The following is a 24,730-nucleotide window of genomic DNA, read 5'->3' as shown; positions in this document are numbered from 1 at the left end:
TGCTGCAGCTCTTCACCAAACAACCTCTTCCTCCCTCTGACTGGAAAACTCTGAGTCTGTCTGTCTGTCTGTCTGTCTGTCTGTCTGTCTGTCTGTCGATAATTTGATAATTAAATCATTCAATTGTAATTACTTTGCCACTATGGCCTATTTATTGCCTTACCTCCCTTATCCTACCTCATTTGGAAGGTTTGGGAATCGCTTCCTTTTAGGTGGTTGTAGAATTTAATGGCTCTTTTCTAGATTTTGATAGTTAGTGGGTATCGGCCTAATTCTGCTCTGCATGCATTATTTGGTGTTCTACGTTGTACACGGAGGATATGTTTGCATAATTCTGAATGCAGAGTCTCCATTTGGTGTTTGTCCCATTTTGTGAAGTCTTGGTTGGTGAGCGGACCCCAGACCTCACAAGCATAAAGGGCAATGGGTTCTATGACTGATTCAAGTATTTTTAGCCAGATCCTAATTGATATGTTGAATTTTCTGTTCCTTTTGATGGCATAGAAGCCCTTCTTACCTTGTCTCTCAGATCCTTCACAGCTTTGTGCAAGTTACCTGTGGCGCTGATGTTTAGGCCGAGGTGTGTATAGTTTTTGTGTGCTCTAGGGCAATGGTGTCTAGATGGAATTTGTATTTTTGTTCCTGGCAACTGGACCTTTTTGGAACACCATTATTTTTGTCTTACTGAGATTTACTGTCAGGGCCCAGATCTGACAGAATCTGTGCAGAAGATCTAGGTGCTGCTGTAGGACCTCCTTGGTTGGGGACAGAATCTGTGCAGAATATCTTGGTGCTGCGTTATGACCTCCTTGTTTGGGGACAGAAGCACCAGATCATCAGCAAACAGTAGACATTTGACTTCAGATTCTAATAGGGTGAGGCCGGGTGCTGCAGACCTTTCTAGTGCCCGCGCCAATTCGTTGATATATATGTTGAAGAGGGTGGGGCTTAAGATGCATCCCTGTCTCACCCCATGGCCCTGTGGAAAGAAATGTGTGTTTTTTTTGTCAATTTTAACCCCAGACTTGTTGTTTGTGTACATGGATTTTATAATGTCGTATGTTTTTCCCCAACACCACTTTCCATCCATTTGTATAGCAGACCCTCATGCCAAATTGAGTCTAAAGTGTTTTGGAAATCAACAAAGCATGAAGACATCTCTCTCCTTTCCCTCTAGGTTCATCCCATACTGCTCTAGTGATGCCTGGAGTGGAGCCTCAGCAAAGACTGACCACAGTAGGGAACATCAGTTCAGTACATAGTGCTTCTATAGGGAATAGGATGCCTCTTTGGAAAACATAGTGCTTCTATAGGGAATAGGATGCCTCTTTGGAAAACATAGTGCTTCTATAGGGAATAGGATGCCTCTTTGGAAAACATAGTGCTTCTATAGGGAATAGGATGCCTCTTTATAGGGAATAGGATGCCTCTTTATAGGGAATAGGATGCCTCTTTGGAAAACATAGTGCTTCTATAGGGAATAGGATGCCTCTTTGGAAAACATAGTGCTTCTATAGGGAATAGGATGCCTCTTTGGAAAACATAGTGCTTCTATAGGGAATAGGATGCCTCTTTATAGGGAATAGGATGCCTCTTTATAGGGAATAGGATGCCTCTTTGGAAAACATAGTGCTTCTATAGGGAATAGGATGCCTCTTTATAGGGAATAGGATGCCTCTTTATAGGGAATAGGATGCCTCTTTATAGGGAATAGGATGCCTCTTTATAGGGAACAGGATGCCTCTTTATAGGGAACAGGATGCCTCTTTATAGGGAACAGGATGCCTCTTTATAGGGAATAGGATGCCTCTTTATAGGGAATAGGATGCCTCTTTATAGGGAATAGGATGCCTCTTTATAGGGAATAGGATGCCTCTTTATAGGGAACAGGATGCCTCTTTATAGGGAATAGGATGCCTCTTTATAGGGAATAGGATGCCTCTTTATAGGGAATAGGATGCCTCTTTATAGGGAATAGGATGCCTCTTTATAGGGAATAGGATGCCTCTCTATAGGGAATAGGATGCCTCTTTATAGGGAATAGGATGCCTCTTTATAGGGAATAGGATGCCTCTTTATAGGGAATAGGATGCCTCTTTATAGGGAATAGGATGCCTCTTTATAGGGAATAGGATGCCTCTTTATAGGGAATAGGATGCCTCTTTATAGGGAATAGGATGCCTCTTTATAGGGAATAGGATGCCTCTTTATAGGGAATAGGATGCCTCTTTATAGGGAATAGGATGCCTCTTTATAGGGAATAGGATGCCTCTTTATAGGGAATAGGATGCCTCTTTATAGGGAATAGGATGCCTCTTTATAGGGAACAGGATGCCTCTTTATAGGGAACAGGATGCCTCTTTATAGGGAATAGGATGCCTCTTTATAGGGAATAGGATGCCTCTTTATAGGGAATAGGATGCCTCTTTATAGGGAATAGGATGCCTCTTTGGAAAAACACTGTGCATTTTATTTCAAATAATTCAAGACATTTAAGTGATAATGCCTGTCAGATCGGTTGCCAGGGACGATACCCATTCGTTCGTTCTATCAGTTTGGTTGCCAGAGACGAGACCCATTCGTTCGTTCTATCAGTTTGGTTGCCAGAGACGAGACCCTTTAGTTCGTTCTATCAGTTTGGTTGCCAGAGACGAGACCCATTCGTTCGTTCTATCAGTTTGGTTGCCAGGATGACCCATTCGTTCGTTCTATCAGTTTGGTTGCCAGGACGATACCCATTCGTTCGTTCTATCAGTTTGGTTGCCAGAGACCCATTCGTTCGTTCTATCAGTTTGGTTGCCAGAGACGATACCCATTCGTTCGTTCTATCAGTTTGGTTGCCAGAGACGATACCCATTCGTTCGTTCTATCAGGTTGCCAAGACGATACCCATTCGTTCGTTCTATCAGTTTGGTTGCCAGGGACGAGACCCATTCGTTCGTTCTATCAGTTTGGTTGCCAGGGACGATACCCATTGCCTCGTTCTATCAGTTTGGTTGCCAGAGACCCATTCGTTCGTTCTATCAGTTTGGTTGCCAGAGACGATACCCATTCGTTCGTTCTATCAGTTTGGTTGCCAGAGACGATACCCATTCGTTCGTTCTATCAGTTCGGTTGCCAGAGACGATACCCATTCGTTCGTTCTATCAGTTTGGTTGCCAGAGACGAGACCCATTGCCTCGTTCTATCAGTTTGGTTGCCAGAGACGATACCCATTCGTTCGTTCTATCGGTTTGGTTGCCAGAGACGATACCCATTCGTTCGTTCTATCGGTTTGGTTGCCAGAGACGAGACCCTTTAGTTCGTTCTATCAGTTTGGTTGCCAGAGACGATACCCATTCGTTCGTTCTATCGGTTTGGTTGCCAGAGACGATACCCATTCGTTCGTTCTATCGGTTTGGTTGCCAGAGACGAGACCCTTTAGTTCGTTCTATCGGTTTGGTTGCCAGAGACGATACCCATTCGTTCGTTCTATCAGTTTGGTTGCCAGAGACGATACCCATTCGTTCGTTCTATCAGTTTGGTTGCCAGAGATGATACCCATTCGTTCGTTCTATCAGTTTGGTTGCCAGAGATGAGACCCTTTAGTTCGTTCTATCAGTTTGGTTGCCAGAGACGAGACCCTTTAGTTCGTTCTATCAGTTTGGTTGCCAGAGACGATACCCATTCGTTCGTTCTATCAGTTTGGTTGCCAGAGACGATACCCATTCGTTCGTTCTATCAGTTTGGTTGCCAGAGACGAGACCCATTCGTTCGTTCTATCAGTTTGGTTGCCAGAGACGAGACCCATTCGTTCGTTCTATCAGTTTGGTTGCCAGAGACGAGACCCATTCGTTCGTTCTATCAGTTTGGTTGCCAGAGACGATACCCATTCGTTCGTTCTATCAGTTTGGTTGCCAGAGACGATACCCATTCGTTCGTTCTATCAGTTTGGTTGCCAGAGACGAGACCCTTTAGTTCGTTCTATCAGTTTGGTTGCCAGAGACGAGACCCTTTAGTTCGTTCTATCAGTTTGGTTGCCAGAGACGAGACCCATTCGTTCGTTCTATCAGTTTGGTTGCCAGAGACGATACCCATTCGTTCGTTCTATCAGTTTGGTTGCCAGAGACGAGACCCATTCGTTCGTTCTATCAGTTTGGTTGCCAGAGACGAGACCCATTCGTTCGTTCTATCAGTTTGGTTGCCAGAGACGATACCCATTCGTTCGTTCTATCAGTTTGGTTGCCAGAGACGATACCCATTCGTTCGTTCTATCAGTTTGGTTGCCAGAGACGAGACCCATTCGTTCGTTCTATCAGTTTGGTTGCCAGAGACGATACCCATTCGTTCGTTCTATCAGTTTGGTTGCCAGAGACCCATTCGTTCGTTCTATCAGTTTGGTTGCCAGAGACGATACCCATTCGTTCGTTCTATCAGTTTGGTTGCCAGAGACGATACCCATTCGTTCGTTCTATCCGGTTGCCAGAGACGATACCCATTCGTTCGTTCTATCAGTTTGGTTGCCAGAGACGAGACCCATTCGTTCGTTCTATCAGTTTGGTTGCCAGAGACGAGACCCATTCGTTCCTTCTATCAGTTTGGTTGCCAGAGACCCATTCGTTCGTTCTATCAGTTTGGTTGCCAGAGACGATACCCATTCGTTCGTTCTATCAGTTTGGTTGCCAGAGACGATACCCATTCGTTCGTTCTATCAGTTTGGTTGCCAGAGACGATACCCATTCGTTCGTTCTATCAGTTTGGTTGCCAGAGACGAGACCCATTCGTTCGTTCTATCAGTTTGGTTGCCAGAGACGATACCCATTCGTTCGTTCTATCAGTTTGGTTGCCAGAGACGATACCCATTCGTTCGTTCTATCAGTTTGGTTGCCAGAGACGAGACCCATTCGTTCGTTCTATCAGTTTGGTTGCCAGAGACGATACCCATTCGTTCGTTCTATCAGTTTGGTTGCCAGAGACGATACCCATTCGTTCGTTCTATCAGTTTGGTTGCCAGAGACGAGACCCTTTAGTTCGTTCTATCAGTTTGGTTGCCAGAGACGATACCCATTCGTTCGTTCTATCAGTTTGGTTGCCAGAGACGATACCCATTCGTTCGTTCTATCAGTTTGGTTGCCAGAGATGATACCCATTCGTTCGTTCTATCAGTTTGGTTGCCAGAGATGAGACCCTTTAGTTCGTTCTATCAGTTTGGTTGCCAGAGACGAGACCCTTTAGTTCGTTCTATCAGTTTGGTTGCCAGGGACGATACCCATTCGTTCGTTCTATCAGTTTGGTTGCCAGGGACGATACCCATTCGTTCGTTCTATCAGTTTGGTTGCCAGGGACGAGACCCATTCGTTCGTTCTATCAGTTTGGTTGCCAGAGACGAGACCCATTCGTTCGTTCTATCAGTTTGGTTGCCAGGGACGAGACCCATTCGTTCGTTCTATCAGTTTGGTTGCCAGGGACGATACCCATTCGTTCGTTCTATCAGTTTGGTTGCCAGGGACGATACCCATTCGTTCGTTCTATCAGTTTGGTTGCCAGGGACGAGACCCATTCGTTCGTTCTATCAGTTTGGTTGCCAGAGACGAGACCCTTTAGTTCGTTCTATCAGTTTGGTTGCCAGAGACGAGACCCTTTAGTTCGTTCTATCAGTTTGGTTGCCAGGGACGATACCCATTCGTTCGTTCTATCAGTTTGGTTGCCAGGGACGATACCCATTCGTTCGTTCTATCAGTTTGGTTGCCAGGGACGAGACCCATTCGTTCGTTCTATCAGTTTGGTTGCCAGAGACGAGACCCATTCGTTCTATCAGTTTGGTTGCCAGGGACGAGACCCATTCGTTCGTTCTATCAGTTTGGTTGCCAGGGACGATACCCATTCGTTCGTTCTATCAGTTTGGTTGCCAGGGACGATACCCATTCGTTCGTTCTATCAGTTTGGTTGCCAGGGACGAGACCCATTCGTTCATTCTATCAGTTTGGTTGCCAGGGACGATACCCATTCGTTCGTTCTATCAGTTTGGTTGCCAGGGACGATACCCATTCGTTCGTTCTATCAGTTTGGTTGCCAGAGACCCATTCGTTCGTTCTATCAGTTTGGTTGCCAGAGACGAGACCCATTCGTTCGTTCTATCAGTTTGGTTGCCAGAGACGATACCCATTCGTTCGTTCTATCAGTTTGGTTGCCAGAGACGAGACCCATTCGTTCGTTCTATCAGTTTGGTTGCCAGAGACGATACCCATTCGTTCGTTCTATCAGTTTGGTTGCCAGAGACCCATTCGTTCGTTCTATCAGTTTGGTTGCCAGAGACGATACCCATTCGTTCGTTCTATCAGTTTGGTTGCCAGAGACGATACCCATTCGTTCGTTCTATCAGTTTGGTTGCCAGAGACGATACCCATTCGTTCGTTCTATCAGTTTGGTTGCCAGAGACGAGACCCATTCGTTCGTTCTATCAGTTTGGTTGCCAGAGACGATACCCATTCGTTCGTTCTATCAGTTTGGTTGCCAGAGACGATACCCATTCGTTCGTTCTATCAGTTTGGTTGCCAGAGACGAGACCCATTCGTTCGTTCTATCAGTTTGGTTGCCAGAGACGATACCCATTCGTTCGTTCTATCGGTTTGGTTGCCAGAGACGATACCCATTCGTTCGTTCTATCGGTTTGGTTGCCAGAGACGAGACCCTTTAGTTCGTTCTATCAGTTTGGTTGCCAGAGACGATACCCATTCGTTCGTTCTATCAGTTTGGTTGCCAGAGACGATACCCATTCGTTCGTTCTATCAGTTTGGTTGCCAGAGATGATACCCATTCGTTCGTTCTATCAGTTTGGTTGCCAGAGATGAGACCCTTTAGTTCGTTCTATCAGTTTGGTTGCCAGAGACGAGACCCTTTAGTTCGTTCTATCAGTTTGGTTGCCAGGACGATACCCATTCGTTCGTTCTATCAGTTTGGTTGCCAGAGACGATACCCATTCGTTCGTTCTATCAGTTTGGTTGCCAGAGACGATACCCATTCGTTCGTTCTATCAGTTTGGTTGCCAGAGATGATACCCATTCGTTCGTTCTATCAGTTTGGTTGCCAGAGATGAGACCCTTTAGTTCGTTCTATCAGTTTGGTTGCCAGAGACGAGACCCTTTAGTTCGTTCTATCAGTTTGGTTGCCAGGGACGATACCCATTCGTTCGTTCTATCAGTTTGGTTGCCAGGGACGATACCCATTCGTTCGTTCTATCAGTTTGGTTGCCAGAGACGAGACCCATTCGTTCGTTCTATCAGTTTGGTTGCCAGAGACGAGACCCATTCGTTCGTTCTATCAGTTTGGTTGCCAGGGACGAGACCCATTCGTTCGTTCTATCAGTTTGGTTGCCAGGGACGATACCCATTCGTTCGTTCTATCAGTTTGGTTGCCAGGGACGATACCCATTCGTTCGTTCTATCAGTTTGGTTGCCAGGGACGAGACCCATTCGTTCGTTCTATCAGTTTGGTTGCCAGAGACGAGACCCTTTAGTTCGTTCTATCAGTTTGGTTGCCAGAGACGAGACCCTTTAGTTCGTTCTATCAGTTTGGTTGCCAGGGACGATACCCATTCGTTCGTTCTATCAGTTTGGTTGCCAGGGACGATACCCATTCGTTCGTTCTATCAGTTTGGTTGCCAGGGACGATACCCATTCGTTCGTTCTATCAGTTTGGTTGCCAGAGACGAGACCCATTCGTTCGTTCTATCAGTTTGGTTGCCAGAGACGAGACCCATTCGTTCGTTCTATCAGTTTGGTTGCCAGGGACGATACCCATTCGTTCGTTCTATCAGTTTGGTTGCCAGAGACGATACCCATTCGTTCGTTCTATCAGTTTGGTTGCCAGAGACGAGACCCATTCGTTCGTTCTATCAGTTTGGTTGCCAGAGACGATACCCATTCGTTCGTTCTATCAGTTTGGTTGCCAGAGACGATACCCATTCGTTCGTTCTATCAGTTTGGTTGCCAGAGACCCATTCGTTCGTTCTATCAGTTTGGTTGCCAGAGACGATACCCATTCGTTCGTTCTATCAGTTTGGTTGCCAGAGACGATACCCATTCGTTCGTTCTATCAGTTTGGTTGCCAGAGACGAGACCCATTCGTTCGTTCTATCAGTTTGGTTGCCAGAGACGAGACCCATTCGTTCGTTCTATCAGTTTGGTTGCCAGAGACCCATTCGTTCGTTCTATCAGTTTGGTTGCCAGAGACGATACCCATTCGTTCGTTCTATCAGTTTGGTTGCCAGAGACGATACCCATTCGTTCGTTCTATCAGTTTGGTTGCCAGAGACGATACCCATTCGTTCGTTCTATCAGTTTGGTTGCCAGAGACGAGACCCATTCGTTCGTTCTATCAGTTTGGTTGCCAGAGACGATACCCATTCGTTCGTTCTATCAGTTTGGTTGCCAGAGACGATACCCATTCGTTCGTTCTATCAGTTTGGTTGCCAGAGACGAGACCCATTCGTTCGTTCTATCAGTTTGGTTGCCAGAGACGATACCCATTCGTTCGTTCTATCGGTTTGGTTGCCAGAGACGATACCCATTCGTTCGTTCTATCGGTTTGGTTGCCAGAGACGAGACCCTTTAGTTCGTTCTATCAGTTTGGTTGCCAGAGACGATACCCATTCGTTCGTTCTATCAGTTTGGTTGCCAGAGACGAGACCCATTCGTTCGTTCTATCAGTTTGGTTGCCAGAGATGATACCCATTCGTTCGTTCTATCAGTTTGGTTGCCAGAGATGAGACCCTTTAGTTCGTTCTATCAGTTTGGTTGCCAGAGACGAGACCCTTTAGTTCGTTCTATCAGTTTGGTTGCCAGGGACGATACCCATTCGTTCGTTCTATCAGTTTGGTTGCCAGGGACGATACCCATTCGTTCGTTCTATCAGTTTGGTTGCCAGAGACCCATTCGTTCGTTCTATCAGTTTGGTTGCCAGAGACGAGACCCATTCGTTCGTTCTATCAGTTTGGTTGCCAGAGACGATACCCATTCGTTCGTTCTATCAGTTTGGTTGCCAGAGACGATACCCATTCGTTCGTTCTATCAGTTTGGTTGCCAGAGACGAGACCCATTCGTTCGTTCTATCAGTTTGGTTGCCAGAGACGATACCCATTCGTTCGTTCTATCAGTTTGGTTGCCAGAGACGAGACCCTTTCGTTCGTTCTATCAGTTTGGTTGCCAGAGACGATACCCATTCGTTCGTTCTATCAGTTTGGTTGCCAGAGACGAGACCCATTCGTTCGTTCTATCAGTTTGGTTGCCAGAGATGAGACCCATTCGTTCGTTCTATCAGTTTGGTTGCCAGAGATGAGACCCTTTAGTTCGTTCTATCAGTTTGGTTGCCAGAGACGAGACCCTTTAGTTCGTTCTATCAGTTTGGTTGCCAGAGACGAGACCCTTTAGTTCGTTCTATCAGTTTGGTTGCCAGAGACGCGACCCAGTCGTTCGTTCTATCAGTTTGGTTGCCAGAGACGCGACCCAGTCATTCGTTCTATCAGTTTGGTTGCCAGAGACGCGACCCAGTCGTTCGTTCTATCAGTTTGGTTGCCAGAGACGCGACCCTTTAGTTCGTTCTATCAGTTTGGTTGCCAGAGACGCGTGGGTTCTAAATGTTCTATTGCCATACTGGCTGGTAACGTTCTGATCCCTTGCATGCTAGCTGGCCAACCACCTTTATGTGGATACTTCCACAACAATGAGCTAATGAGGTGTGATTTCACCTGACATAGAAACAGTGTTCTCTCTCCAGGACACTGTTGTTCAGAGGAGCCAACAACACAACACACAATCACTTCAAACTGGAACTGGAAAGACTGCAAACGAGCTGCACTTTGTTTCAACTGATTTCTATTGACATTTCTTTGTGTACACAGTGGGGAGAACAAGTGTTTAATACACTGCCGATTTTGCAGGTTTTCCTACTTACAAAGCATGTAGAGGTCTGTAATTTTTATCATAGGTACACTTCAACTGTGAGAGACGGAATCTAAAACAAAAATCCAGAAAATCACATTGTATGTTTTTTAAGTAATGAATTTGCATTTTATTGAGTGACATAAATATTTTATCACTTACCAACCAGTAAGAATTCCGGCTCTCACAGACCTGTTAGTTTTTCTTTAAGAACCCCTCCTGTTCTCCACTCATTACCTATATTAACTGCACCTGTTTGAACTCATTACCTGTATAAATGAAACCTGTCCACACACTCAATCAAACAGGCTCATGCTTTGTAAGTAGGAAAACCTGAAAAAATCGGCAGTTTATCAAATACTTGTTCTCCCCACTGTATACACCAAAACATATGCTGATGAATTATTTGGACTGGCTGAGAAAAGCTTCCTGCCTGTCTCATCCTGAAGCGTTTATTACTCTGGGACAGCTGGAGATTTCAATATTCAAACAATGTTGCAAATGTCAGAGAAACAGACAGAAAGGTTTATACAAATCTCTGTTGTTGAAAACCAATTGCTAGTCTAAAAGAAATGTGAGATAATCTCTAGATGCTTTTTATAGTGGAGATGAAGTTCATAAATTGCCTGGCTGGGCTGATGAGACCGTGGATTGCCCAGTCACATGGAACAGAGTAAATTGACATTTCAACATCATAGATTTAGCTGGTGGAATGCGGTTTTAACCAATCAGCATTCAGGATTAAACCCACCGGTTGTATAACAAGCTATCAATCAATGTGTCTACTGTGCCTGTCTTCATGTTTCTCTCTGTGTAGGTGACTATGCGTTCATGGGCTCAGTGATCATTAAGGAGGTGGTTAATGAGCTGCTTACTAAAGGACTGGACAGCGCTAAGGTCCTGCTACTGGCTGGGAGCAGGTCAGTACACTGTGTGTGTCTGATAAAATCACCACAGTCTCAAACCTTTTAACTTTACTTACTTGTTTGGACATCTGTCTGTTTCTCCCTCAATCTGGACCTCTGGACCTCTGGCCCTCTGGACCTCTGGACCTCTGGACCTCTGGCCCTCTGGCCCTCTGGACCTCTGGCCCTCTGGACCTCTGGACCTCTGGCCCTCTGGCCCTCTGGCCCTCTGGCCCTCTGGCCCTCTGGACCTCTGGCCCTCTGGACCTCTGGCCCTCTGGCCCTCTGGCCCTCTGGACCTCTGGCCCTCTGGACCTCTGGACCTCTGGCCCTCCAACTCTCCTTATTTCCCCCTCTCTGGATTACTGAATGTTTTTACACTCTCTCCTTTCCTTTCTCTCCCCCTCCCTCTCCCTGCAGTGCGGGGGTACAGGTGTACTACTGAACGTGGACCGTGTGGCGGAGCACCTGGAGTCCCGGGGACACGGGGAGATTCAGGTCCGGGGTCTGGCTGACTCTGGCTGGTTCCTGGATAACAAGCAGTACAGATCTACAGACTGTCACAGCACCATCAGCTGTGACCCTACTGAGGCTATCAGGAGAGGAATCAGGTGAGAGAGAAGAGAGGGAAGGAGGGAGAGAAGGAGGGTGGAAGAGGGAGAGATAGAAGGAGGGATGGGAGGGAAGGAGAGAGAGGAGGGTAGAAGAGGGAGGAAGGGGGAGAGATAGAGGGAGGAAGGGAGGGTAGAAGAGGGAGGAAGGGGGAGAGAGAAGGAGGGAGGAAGGGGGAGAGATAGAAGGAGGGTAGAAGAGGGAGGAAGGGGGAGAGATAGAAGGAGGGATGGGAGGGAGGGAGGGAGAAGGAGGGAGAGAGAAGGAGGGTGGGGGAGAGAGAGGTAGAGGGAGAGACAACGAGTGACCATACAAGTGACAACGGTGACTATACTTCCTGTTTCCTGTCTAGGTACTGGGGTAGTGTGGTGCCAGAGAGCTGCAGACAGACTCACATAGGAGAGGAGTGGAACTGCTTCTTCGGATATAAAGTCTACCCCACGCTCAAGAGTAACAGTGTTTCTAGTACTCTCTCTCTCTCTCTTCCCCCTCTCTCTCTGTGTGTCTCGCCCCTCTCTCTCTCTCTCTCTCTCTCTCTCTCTCTCTCTTCTTCTGTGTGTCTCTCTCTCTCTCTCTCTCTCTCTCTCTCTCTCTCTCTCTCTCTCTCTCTCTCTCTCTCTCTCTCTCTCTCTCTCTCTCTCTCTCTCTCTCTCTCTCTCTCTCTCTCTCTCTCTCTCTCTCTCTCTCTCTCTCTCTCTCTCTCTCTCTCTCTCTCTCTCTAGCACTCTGTCTCTCTCTCTCTCTCTCTCTCTCTCTCTCTCTCTCTCTCACTCTCTAGCACTCTCTCTCTTCTCTTCAGGTGCAGTGTTATTTGATGAGGCCCAGTTAACAGTAGACACCCTCTCTCCTCCCCTCTCCCCCCTCTCTCTAGGTCCAGTGTTTGTGGTCCAGTGGTTATTTGATGAGGCCCAGTTAACAGTAGACACCCTCTCCCCCCTCTCTCTCTAGGTCCAGTGTTTGTGGTCCAGTGGTTGTTTGATGAGGCCCAGTTAACAGTAGACACCTTCTCTCTCCCCCCCTCTCTAGGTCCAGTGTTTGTGGTCCAGTGGTTATTTGATGAGGCCCAGTTAACAGTAGACACCTCTCTCCTCCCCCTCTCTCTCTAGGTCCAGTGGTTATTTGATGAGGCCCAGTTAACAGTAGACACCCCTTCTCTCTCTAGGTCCAGTGTTTGTGGTCCAGTGGTTGTTTGATGAGGCCCAGTTAACAGTAGACCCCCCCCCTCTCTCTCTCTAGGTCCAGTGTTTGTGGTCCAGTGGTTATTTGATGAGGCCCAGTTAACAGTAGACACCTTCTCTCCTCCCCTCTCCCTAGGTCCAGTGTTTGTGGTCCAGTGGTTATTTGATGAGGCCCAGTTAACAGTAGACACCCTCTCTCCTCCCCCTCTCCCCCCTCTCTCTCTCTAGGTCCAGTGTTTGTGGTCCAGTGGTTATTTGATGAGGCCCAGTTAACAGTAGATAACATCCACCTGACTGGTCATCCGGTCCACGAGGGACAATGGAGATACATACAGAATCTGGGCAATGAGCTGAGGAACACACTCAGAGACGTCCCGTAAGACACACACACACACATTGGATAGTATACACAGAGACACACACACACACATTGGATAGTATACACAGAGACACACACACACACACACATTGGATAGTATACACAGAGACACACACACACACACATTGGATAGTATACACAGAGACACACACACATTGGATAGTATACAGAGACACACACACACACATTGGATAGTATATACAGAGACACACACACACACATTGGATAGTATATACAGAGACACACACACACACATTGGATAGTACACACAGAGACACACACACACACATTGGATAGTATACACAGAGACACACACACACATTGGATAGTATACACAGAGACACACACACACACACATTGGATAGTATATACAGAGACACACACACACATTGGATAGTATACACAGAGACACACACACACATTGGATAGTATATACAGAGACACACACACACACATTGGATAGTATACACAGAGACACACACACACATTGGATAGTATACACAGAGACACACACACACATTGGATAGTATATACAGAGACACACACACACACACATTGGATAGTATATACAGAGACACACACACACACACATTGGATAGTATATACAGAGACACACACACACACACATTGGATAGTATACAGAGACACACACACACACATTGGATAGTATACACAGAGACACACACACATTGGATAGTATATACAGAGACACACACACACACATTGGATAGTATACAGAGACACACACACACACATTGGATAGTATACACAGAGACACACACACACATTGGATAGTATACACAGAGACACACACACACACACATTGGATAGTATACACAGAGACACACACACACACACATTGGATAGTATATACAGAGACACACACACACATTGGATAGTATATACAGAGACACACACACACACACACATGGGATAGTATACACAGAGACACACACACACACATTGGATAGTATATACAGAGACACACACACACATTGGATAGTATACACAGAGACACACACACACATTGGATAGTATATACAGAGACACACACACACACACATTGGATAGTATATACAGAGACACACACACACATTGGATAGTATACACAGAGACACACACACACATTAGATAGTATACACAGAGACACACACACACATTGGATAGTATATACAGAGACACACACACACATTGGATAGTATATACAGAGACACACACACACACACACATTGGATAGTATACACAGAGACACACACACACATTAGATAGTATACACAGAGACACACACACACATTGGATAGTATATACAGAGACACACACACACATTAGATAGTATACACAGAGACACACACACACACACACATTGGATAGTATACACAGAGACACACACACACACATTGGATAGTATACACAGAGACACACACACACACATTAGATAGTATACACAGAGACACACACACACACACACATTGGATAGTATACACAGAGACACACACACACACATTAGATAGTATACACAGAGACACACACACACACATTGGATAGTATACACAGAGACACACACACACACACACACACACATTGGATAGTATATACAGAGACACACACACACACACACATTGGATAGTATATACAGAGACACACACACACACACACATTGGATAGTATACACAGAGACACACACACACACACATTGGATAGTATATACAGAGACACACACACACACATTGGATAGTATATACAGAGACACACACACACACACACATTGGATAGTATACACAGAGACACACACACACACACACACATTGGATAGTATACACAGAGACACACACACACACACACATTGGATAGTATACACAGAGACACACACACACACACACACATTGGATAGTATATACAGAGACACACACACACACACACACATTGGATAGTATATACAGAGACACACACACACACACACACACATTGGATAGTATATACAGAGACACACACACACACATTGGATAGTATACACAGAGACACACACACACATTGGATAGTATATACAGAGACACACACACACACAACACACATTGGATAGTATATACAGAGACACACACACACACATTGGATAGTATACACAGAGACACACACACACATTGGATAGTATACACAGAGACACACACACACATTGGATAGTACACACAGAGACACACACACACACATTGGATAGTACACACAGAGACACACACACACACACACATTGGATAGTACACACAGAGACACACACACACACATTGGATAGTACACACAGAGACACACACACACACACACATTGGATAGTACACACAGAGACACACACACATTGGATAGTACACACAGAGACACACACACATTGGATAGTATACACAGAGACACACACACATTGGATAGTACACACAGAGACACACACACACACATTGGATAGTATACACAGAGACACACACACACACACACACATTGGATAGTATACACAGAGACACACACACACACATTGGATAGTATACACAGAGACACACACACACATTGGATAGTATACACAGAGACACACACACACATTGGATAGTATACACAGAGACACACACACACACACACATTGGATAGTATACACAGAGACACACACACACACACACATTGGATAGTATACACAGAGACACACACACACATGGGATAGTATACACAGAGACACACACACACACATTGGATAGTATACACAGAGACACACACACACACATTGGATAGTATACACAGAGACACACACACACATTGGATAGTATACACAGAGACACACACACACACACACATTGGATAGTATACACAGAGACACACACACACACATTGGATAGTATACACAGAGACACACACACACATGGGATAGTATATACAGAGACACACACACACACATTGGATAGTATACACAGAGACACACACACACATTGGATAGTATACACAGAGACACACACACACATGGGATAGTATACACAGAGACACACACACACATGGGATAGTATACACAGAGACACACACACACATTGGATAGTATACACAGAGACACACACACACACACACATTGGATAGTATACACAGAGACACACACACACACACATTGGATAGTATACACAGAGACACACACACACATGGGATAGTATATACAGAGACACACACACACACATTGGATAGTATACACAGAGACACACACACATTGGATAGTACACACAGAGACACACACACACACATTGGATAGTACACACAGAGACACACACACACACATTGGATAGTACACAGAGACACACACACACATTGGATAGTATACACAGAGACACACACACACATTAGATAGTATATACAGAGACACACACACACATTGGATAGTATACACAGAGACACACACACACATTGGATAGTATACACAGAGACACACACACATTGGATAGTATATACAGAGACAAACACACACATGGGATAGTATACACAGAGACACACACACACATGGGATAGTATACACAGAGACACACACACACACACATTGGATAGTATACACAGAGACACACACACACATTGGATAGTATACACAGAGACACACACACACATGGGATAGTATACACAGAGACACACACACACATGGGATAGTATACACAGAGACACACACACACACACACATTGGATAGTATATACAGAGACACACACACACACATTGGATAGTATACACAGAGACACACACACACACATTGGATAGTATACACAGAGACACACACACACACACACACATTAGATAGTATACACAGAGACACACACACACACACACATTGGATAGTATACACAGAGACACACACACACACACATTGGATAGTATACACAGAGACACACACACACACATTGGATAGTATATACAGAGACACACACACACACACACACACATTGGATAGTATACACAGAGACACACACACACACATTGGATAGTATACACAGAGACACACACACACACACACATTGGATAGTATACACAGAGACACACACACACACACACACACATTGGATAGTATATACAGAGACACACACACACACATTGGATAGTATACACAGAGACACACACACACACACACATTGGATAGTATACACAGAGACACACACACACACATTGGATAGTATATACAGAGACACACACACACACACATTGGATAGTATATACAGAGACACACACACACACACATTGGATAGTATATACAGAGACACACACACACATTGGATAGTATACACAGAGACACACACACACACACATACCATAACTTCCTGTTTTATTCTTTAAAGAGTGTTAATGTTTTATGTTATGTGGAATGTTAACTCTCCTCTGATCACGTTGATGGATCTGTCTGTTCTGACTGCCAGGGCCCTGTTTGCTCCAGCCTGCCTATCCCATGAGGTCATCACCAGGAAGTGAGTGAACAGTCACTGATCATCATTTCTCCTTAGATTAGACACCATAACTTCCTCTTAGATTAGACATATCATAACTGGGTCTCAGATTAGACATATCATAACTGGGTCTTAGATTAGACATATCATAACTGGGTCTCAGATTAGACATACCATAACTTCCTCTTAGATTAGACATATCATAACTGGGTCTCAGATTAGACATATCATAACTGGGTCTTAGATTAGACATACCATAACTTCCTCTTAGATTAGACATATCATAACTGGGTCTTAGATTAGACATATCATAACTGGGTCTTAGATTAGACATATCATAACTGGGTTTTAGATTAGACATATCATAACTGGGTCTTAGATTAGACATATCATAACTTCCTCTTAGATTAGACATATCATAACTGGGTCTCAGATTAGACATATCATAACTGGGTCTTAGATTAGACATATCATAACTGGGTCTCAGATTAGACATACCATAACTTCCTCTTAGATTAGACATATCATAACTGGGTCTCAGATTAGACATATCATAACTGGGTCTTAGATTAGACATATCATAACTGGGTCTTAGATTAGACATATCATAACTGGGTCTTAGATTAGACATATCATAACTGGGTCTTAGATTAGACATATCATAACTGGGTCTTAGATTAGACATCATAACTGGGTCTTAGATTAGACATACCATAACTTCCTCTTAGATTAGACATATCATAACTGGGTCTTAGATTAGACATATCATAACTGGGTTTTAGATTAGACATATCATAACTGGGTCTTAGATTAGACATATCATAACTGGGTCTTAGATTAGACATATCATAACTGGATCTCAGATTAGACATATCATAACTGGGTCTCAGATTAGATATATCATAACTGGGTCTCAGATTAGACATACCATAACTTCCTCTTAGATTAGACATATCATAACTGGGTCTCAGATTAGACATATCATAACTGGGTCTTAGATTAGACATATCATAACTGGGTCTCAGATTAGAAATATCATAACTGGGTCTTAGATTAGACATATCATAACTGGGTCTTAGATTAGACATATCATAACTGGGTCTCAGATTAGACATATCATAACTGGGTCTTAGATTAGACATATCATAACTTCCTCTTAGATTAGACATATCATAACTGGGTCTCAGATTAGACATATCATAACTGGGTCTCAGATTAGACATATCATAACTGGGTCTCAGATTAGACATATCATAACTGGGTCTCAGATTAGACATATCATAACTGGGTCTCAGATTAGACATATCATAACTGGGTCTTAGATTAGACATCATAACTGGGTTTTAGATTAGACATATCATAACTGGGTCTTAGATTAGACATATCATAACTGGGTTTTCGATTAGACATCATAACTGGGTCTCAGATTAGACATATCATAACTGGGTCTTAGATTAGACATATCATAACTGGGTCTTAGATTAGACATATCATAACTGGGTCTTAGATTAGACATATCATAACTGGGTTTTAGATTAGACATATCATAACTGGGTCTTAGATTAGACATATCATAACTGGGTCTTAGATTAGACATATCATAACTGGGTCTCAGATTAGACATACCATAACTTCCTCTTAGATTAGACATATCATAACTGGGTCTCAGATTAGACATATCATAACTGGGTCTTAGATTAGACATATCATAACTGGGTCTCAGATTAGAAATATCATAACTGGGTCTTAGATTAGACATATCATAACTGGGTCTTAGATTAGACATATCATAACTGGGTCTCAGATTAGACATATCATAACTGGGTCTTAGATTAGACATATCATAACTTCCTCTTAGATTAGACATATCATAACTGGGTCTCAGATTAGACATATCATAACTGGGTCTCAGATTAGACATATCATAACTGGGTCTCAGATTAGACATATCATAACTGGGTCTCAGATTAGACATATCATAACTGGGTCTCAGATTAGACATATCATAACTGGGTCTTAGATTAGACATCATAACTGGGTTTTAGATTAGACATATCATAACTGGGTCTTAGATTAGACATATCATAACTGGGTTTTCGATTAGACATCATAACTGGGTCTCAGATTAGACATATCATAACTGGGTCTCAGATTAGACATATCATAACTGGGTTTTCGATTAGACATATCATAACTGGGTCTTAGATTAGACATATCATAACTGGGTTTTAGATTAGACATATCATAACTGGGTCTTAGATTAGACATATCATAACTGGGTCTTAGATTAGACATATCATAACTGGGTCTTAGATTAGACATATCATAACTGGGTCTTAGATTAGACATATCATAACTGGGTCTCAGATTAGACATATCATAACTGGGTCTTAGATTAGACATATCATAACTGGGTCTCAGATTAGAAATATCATAACTGGGTCTTAGATTAGACATATCATAACTGGTCTCAGATTAGACATATCATAACTGGGTCTTAGATTAGACATATCATAACTTCCTCTTAGATTAGACATATCATAACTTCCTCTTAGATTAGACATATCATAACTGGGTCTCAGATTAGACATATCATAACTGGGTCTCAGATTAGACATATCATAACTGGGTCTCAGATTAGACATATCATAACTGGGTCTCAGATTAGACATATCATAACTGGGTCTCAGATTAGACATACCATAACTTCCTCTTAGATTAGACATATCATAACTGGGTCTTAGATTAGACATATCATAACTGGGTCTCAGATTAGACATATCATAACTGGGTCTCAGATTAGACATACCATAACTTCCTCTTAGATTAGACATATCATAACTGGGTCTCAGATTAGACATATCATAACTGGGTCTTAGATTAGACATATCATAACTGGGTCTTAGATTAGACATATCATAACTGGGTCTTAGATTAGACATATCATAACTGGGTCTTAGATTAGACATATCATAACTGGGTCTTAGATTAGACATATCATAACTGGGTCTTAGATTAGACATACCATAACTTCCTCTTAGATTAGACATATCATAACTGGGTCTCAGATTAGACATATCATAACTGGGTCTCAGATTAGACATATCATAACTGGGTCTTAGATTAGACATATCATAACTGGGTCTTAGATTAGACATATCATAACTGGGTCTTAGATTAGACATATCATAACTGGGTCTTAGATTAGACATCATAACTGGGTCTTAGATTAGGCATACCATAACTGGGTCTTAGATTAGACATACCATATCTTCCTCTTAGATTAGACATATCATAACTGGGTCTTAGATTAGACATATCATAACTGGGTTTTCGATTAGACATATCACAACTGGGTCTTAGATTAGACATATCATAACTGGGTCTTAGATTAGACATATCATAACTGGGTTTTAGATTAGACATATCATAACTGGGTCTTAGATTAGACATATCATAACTGGGTCTTAGATTAGACATATCATAACTGGGTCTCAGATTAGACATATCATAACTGGGTCTCAGATTAGACATATCATAACTTCCTCTTAGATTAGACATATCATAACTGGGTCTCAGATTAGACATATCATAACTGGGTCTCAGATTAGACATATCATAACTGGGTCTCAGATTAGACATACCATAACTTCCTCTTAGATTAGACATATCATAACTGGGTCTCAGATTAGACATATCATAACTGGGTCTTAGATTAGACATATCATAACTGGGTTTTCGATTAGACATATCATAACTGGGTCTTAGATTAGACATATCATAACTGGGTCTTAGATTAGACATATCATAACTGGGTCTTAGATTAGACATCATAACTGGGTCTTAGATTAGACATACCATAACTTCCTCTTAGATTAGACATATCATAACTGGGTCTTAGATTAGACATATCATAACTGGGTTTTAGATTAGACATATCATAACTGGGTCTTAGATTAGACATATCATAACTGGGTCTTAGATTAGACATATCATAACTGGATCTCAGATTAGACATATCATAACTGGGTCTCAGATTAGACATACCATAACTTCCTCTTAGATTAGACATATCATAACTGGGTCTCAGATTAGACATATCATAACTGGGTCTTAGATTAGACATATCATAACTGGGTCTCAGATTAGAAATATCATAACTGGGTCTTAGATTAGACATATCATAACTGGGTCTTAGATTAGACATATCATAACTGGGTCTCAGATTAGACATATCATAACTGGGTCTTAGATTAGACATATCATAACTTCCTCTTAGATTAGACATATCATAACTGGGTCTCAGATTAGACATATCATAACTGGGTCTCAGATTAGACATATCATAACTGGGTCTCAGATTAGACATATCATAACTGGGTCTTAGATTAGACATATCATAACTGGGTCTTAGATTAGACATATCATAACTGGGTCTTAGATTAGACATCATAACTGGGTTTTAGATTAGACATATCATAACTGGGTCTTAGATTAGACATATCATAACTGGGTTTTCGATTAGACATCATAACTGGGTCTCAGATTAGACATATCATAACTGGGTCTCAGATTAGACATATCATAACTGGGTTTTCGATTAGACATATCATAACTGGGTCTTAGATTAGACATATCATAACTGGGTTTTAGATTAGACATATCATAACTGGGTCTTAGATTAGACATATCATAACTGGGCCTTAGATTATACATATCATAACTGGGTCTTAGATTAGACATATCATAACTGGGTCTCAGATTAGACATATCATAACTGGGTCTTAGATTAGACATATCATAACTGGGTCTTAGATTAGACATATCATAACTGGGTCTCAGATTAGACATATCATAACTGGGTCTTAGATTAGACATATCATAACTGGGTCTCAGATTAGACATATCATAACTGGGTCTTAGATTAGACATATCATAACTGGGTCTTAGATTAGACATATCATAACTTCCTCTTAGATTAGACATATCATAACTGGGTCTCAGATTAGACATATCATAACTGGGTCTCAGATTAGACATATCATAACTGGGTCTCAGATTAGACATATCATAACTGGGTCTCAGATTAGACATATCATAACTGGGTCTCAGATTAGACATATCATAACTGGGTCTTAGATTAGACATATCATAACTGGGTCTTAGATTAGACATATCATAACTGGGTCTTAGATTAGACATATCATAACTGGGTCTTAGATTAGACATCATAACTGGGTCTTAGATTAGGCATACCATAACTGGGTCTTAGATTAGACATACCATATCTTCCTCTTAGATTAGACATATCATAACTGGGTCTTAGATTAGACATATCATAACTGGGTTTTCGATTAGACATATCATAACTGGGTCTTAGATTAGACATATCATAACTGGGTCTTAGATTAGACATATCATAACTGGGTTTTAGATTAGACATATCATAACTGGGTCTTAGATTAGACATATCATAACTGGGTCTTAGATTAGACATATCATAACTGGATCTCAGATTAGACATATCATAACTGGGTCTCAGATTAGACATATAATAACTGGGTCTCAGATTAGACATATCATAACTGGGTCTCAGATTAGACATATCATAACTGGGTCTCAGATTAGACATATCATAACTGGGTCTCAGATTAGACATACCATAACGTCCTCTTAGATTAGACATATCATAACTGGGTCTTAGATTAGACATATCATAACTGGGTCTTAGATTAGACATATCATAACTGGGTCTCAGATTAGACATATCATAACTGGGTCTCAGATTAGACATATCATAACTGGGTCTCAGATTAGACATATCATAACTGGGTCTCAGATTAGACATATCATAACTGGGTCTCAGATTAGACATACCATAACTGGGTCTTAGATTAGACATATCATAACTGGGTCTTAGATTAGACATTTCATAACTGGGTCTTAGATTAGACATACCATAACTGGGTCTTAGATTAGACATATCATAACTGGGTCTTAGATTAGACATTTCATAACTGGGTCTTAGATTAGACATTTCATAATCTTAATTTGGAGCTTTGCAAAAAAATGAGTGACTTGACCGAGTACCTCTCCCATTTCTAACCTCCTTTCCGCTCCTCCCCGTTACCATAGTTACTGGATGGACATCCAAGTCAAAGGAACCTCCCTCCCCAGAGCCTTACACTGCTGGGATCGTGGTCTCCACGACAACAACCTCCACCAAAGATCCTCCAACAACGACACCCATAGCAACAATCCTAACCCCACCCCCAACAAGGCCCTGCCCCCAGCTTCGCCTCCGAGGCGTTGTCCTCTGCGTCTGATTGACAGCTGCCCCTGGCCTCACTGTAATCCCACCTGTCCAACTATACGGGATCAGATCACCGGACAGGAAATGAGCGTGATCCAGTTCCTGAAACACATGGGGTTTGATGTTGCCAAGATGGCCCAGCAACAGGGCATGGACGCAGGGAAACTGCTGGGGATGCTGAATAACGGGAACTGAGCAGGGAGAGACTCACACAGGTAGCTGAAATGAAACGCACACACACACTCTGACACAGCAGGGCCATAGAACGCTTTGGTGGAGATGAACGGAACTCAATGCAACAGAATAGAAACAGAACTGAACTCTAAGCAACAGGACTGAACTCTAAGCAACAGGACTGAACTCTAAGCAACAGGACTGAACTCTAAGCAACAGAACTGAACTCTAAGCAACAGAACTGAACTCTAAGCAACAGGACTGAACTCTAAGCAACAGAACTGAACTCTAAGCAACAGAACTGAACTCTAAGCAACAGGACTGAACTCTAAGCAACAGAACTGAACTCTGGGCTCTGGTCAAAACTAGTGCACTATATAGGGAATAGGGCTCTGGTCAAAACTAGTGCACTATATTGTGAATAGAGCTCTGGTCTAAACTAGTGCACTATATTATGAATAGAGCTCTGGTCAAAACTAGTGCACTATATTGTGAATAGGGCTCTGGTCAAAACTAGTGCACTATATTGTGAATAGGGCTCTGGTCAAAACTAGTGCACTATATTGTGAATAGGGCTCTGGTCTAAACTAGTGCACTATATTGTGAATAGGGCTCTGGTCTAAACTAGTGCACTATATAGGGAATAGGGCACTGGTCTAAACTAGTGCACTATATAGGGAATAGGGCTCTGGTCTAAACTAGTGCACTATATTGTGAATAGAGCTCTGGTCTAAACTAGTGCACTATATAGTGAATAGAGCTCTGGTCTAAACTAGTGCACTATATTGTGAATAGAGCTCTGGTCTAAACTAGTGCACTAT

The 24,730-nt window shown here is 42.7% G+C and overlaps 1 protein-coding gene across 1 annotated transcript in view; it reads left to right on the top strand.

The window, feature by feature from the left end:
• Positions 1-24,253, top strand: part of LOC127932633 (palmitoleoyl-protein carboxylesterase notum1a-like) — a 48,162-nt gene extending 23,909 nt beyond the window's left edge. Inside the window, exons 5-11 of the mRNA XM_052528939.1 lie at positions 1,178-1,236; positions 10,735-10,841; positions 11,243-11,433; positions 11,787-11,884; positions 12,841-12,988; positions 17,396-17,443; positions 23,558-24,253. Of these exons, the coding sequence (XP_052384899.1) occupies positions 1,178-1,236; positions 10,735-10,841; positions 11,243-11,433; positions 11,787-11,884; positions 12,841-12,988; positions 17,396-17,443; positions 23,558-23,930 (1,024 nt within the window). The 3' untranslated portion in view covers positions 23,931-24,253. The remainder of the gene's footprint in view (positions 1-1,177; positions 1,237-10,734; positions 10,842-11,242; positions 11,434-11,786; positions 11,885-12,840; positions 12,989-17,395; positions 17,444-23,557) is intronic.
• Positions 24,254-24,730: the final 477 nt, after the last annotated feature.

Source organism: Oncorhynchus keta, chromosome 10 (genome assembly GCF_023373465.1).
Source record: "Oncorhynchus keta strain PuntledgeMale-10-30-2019 chromosome 10, Oket_V2, whole genome shotgun sequence".
Lineage (NCBI taxonomy): Eukaryota > Metazoa > Chordata > Actinopteri > Salmoniformes > Salmonidae > Oncorhynchus > Oncorhynchus keta.
The sequence above is the reverse complement of the archived record's forward strand: the minus strand, read 5'-3'. Positions and strand labels throughout refer to the sequence as shown.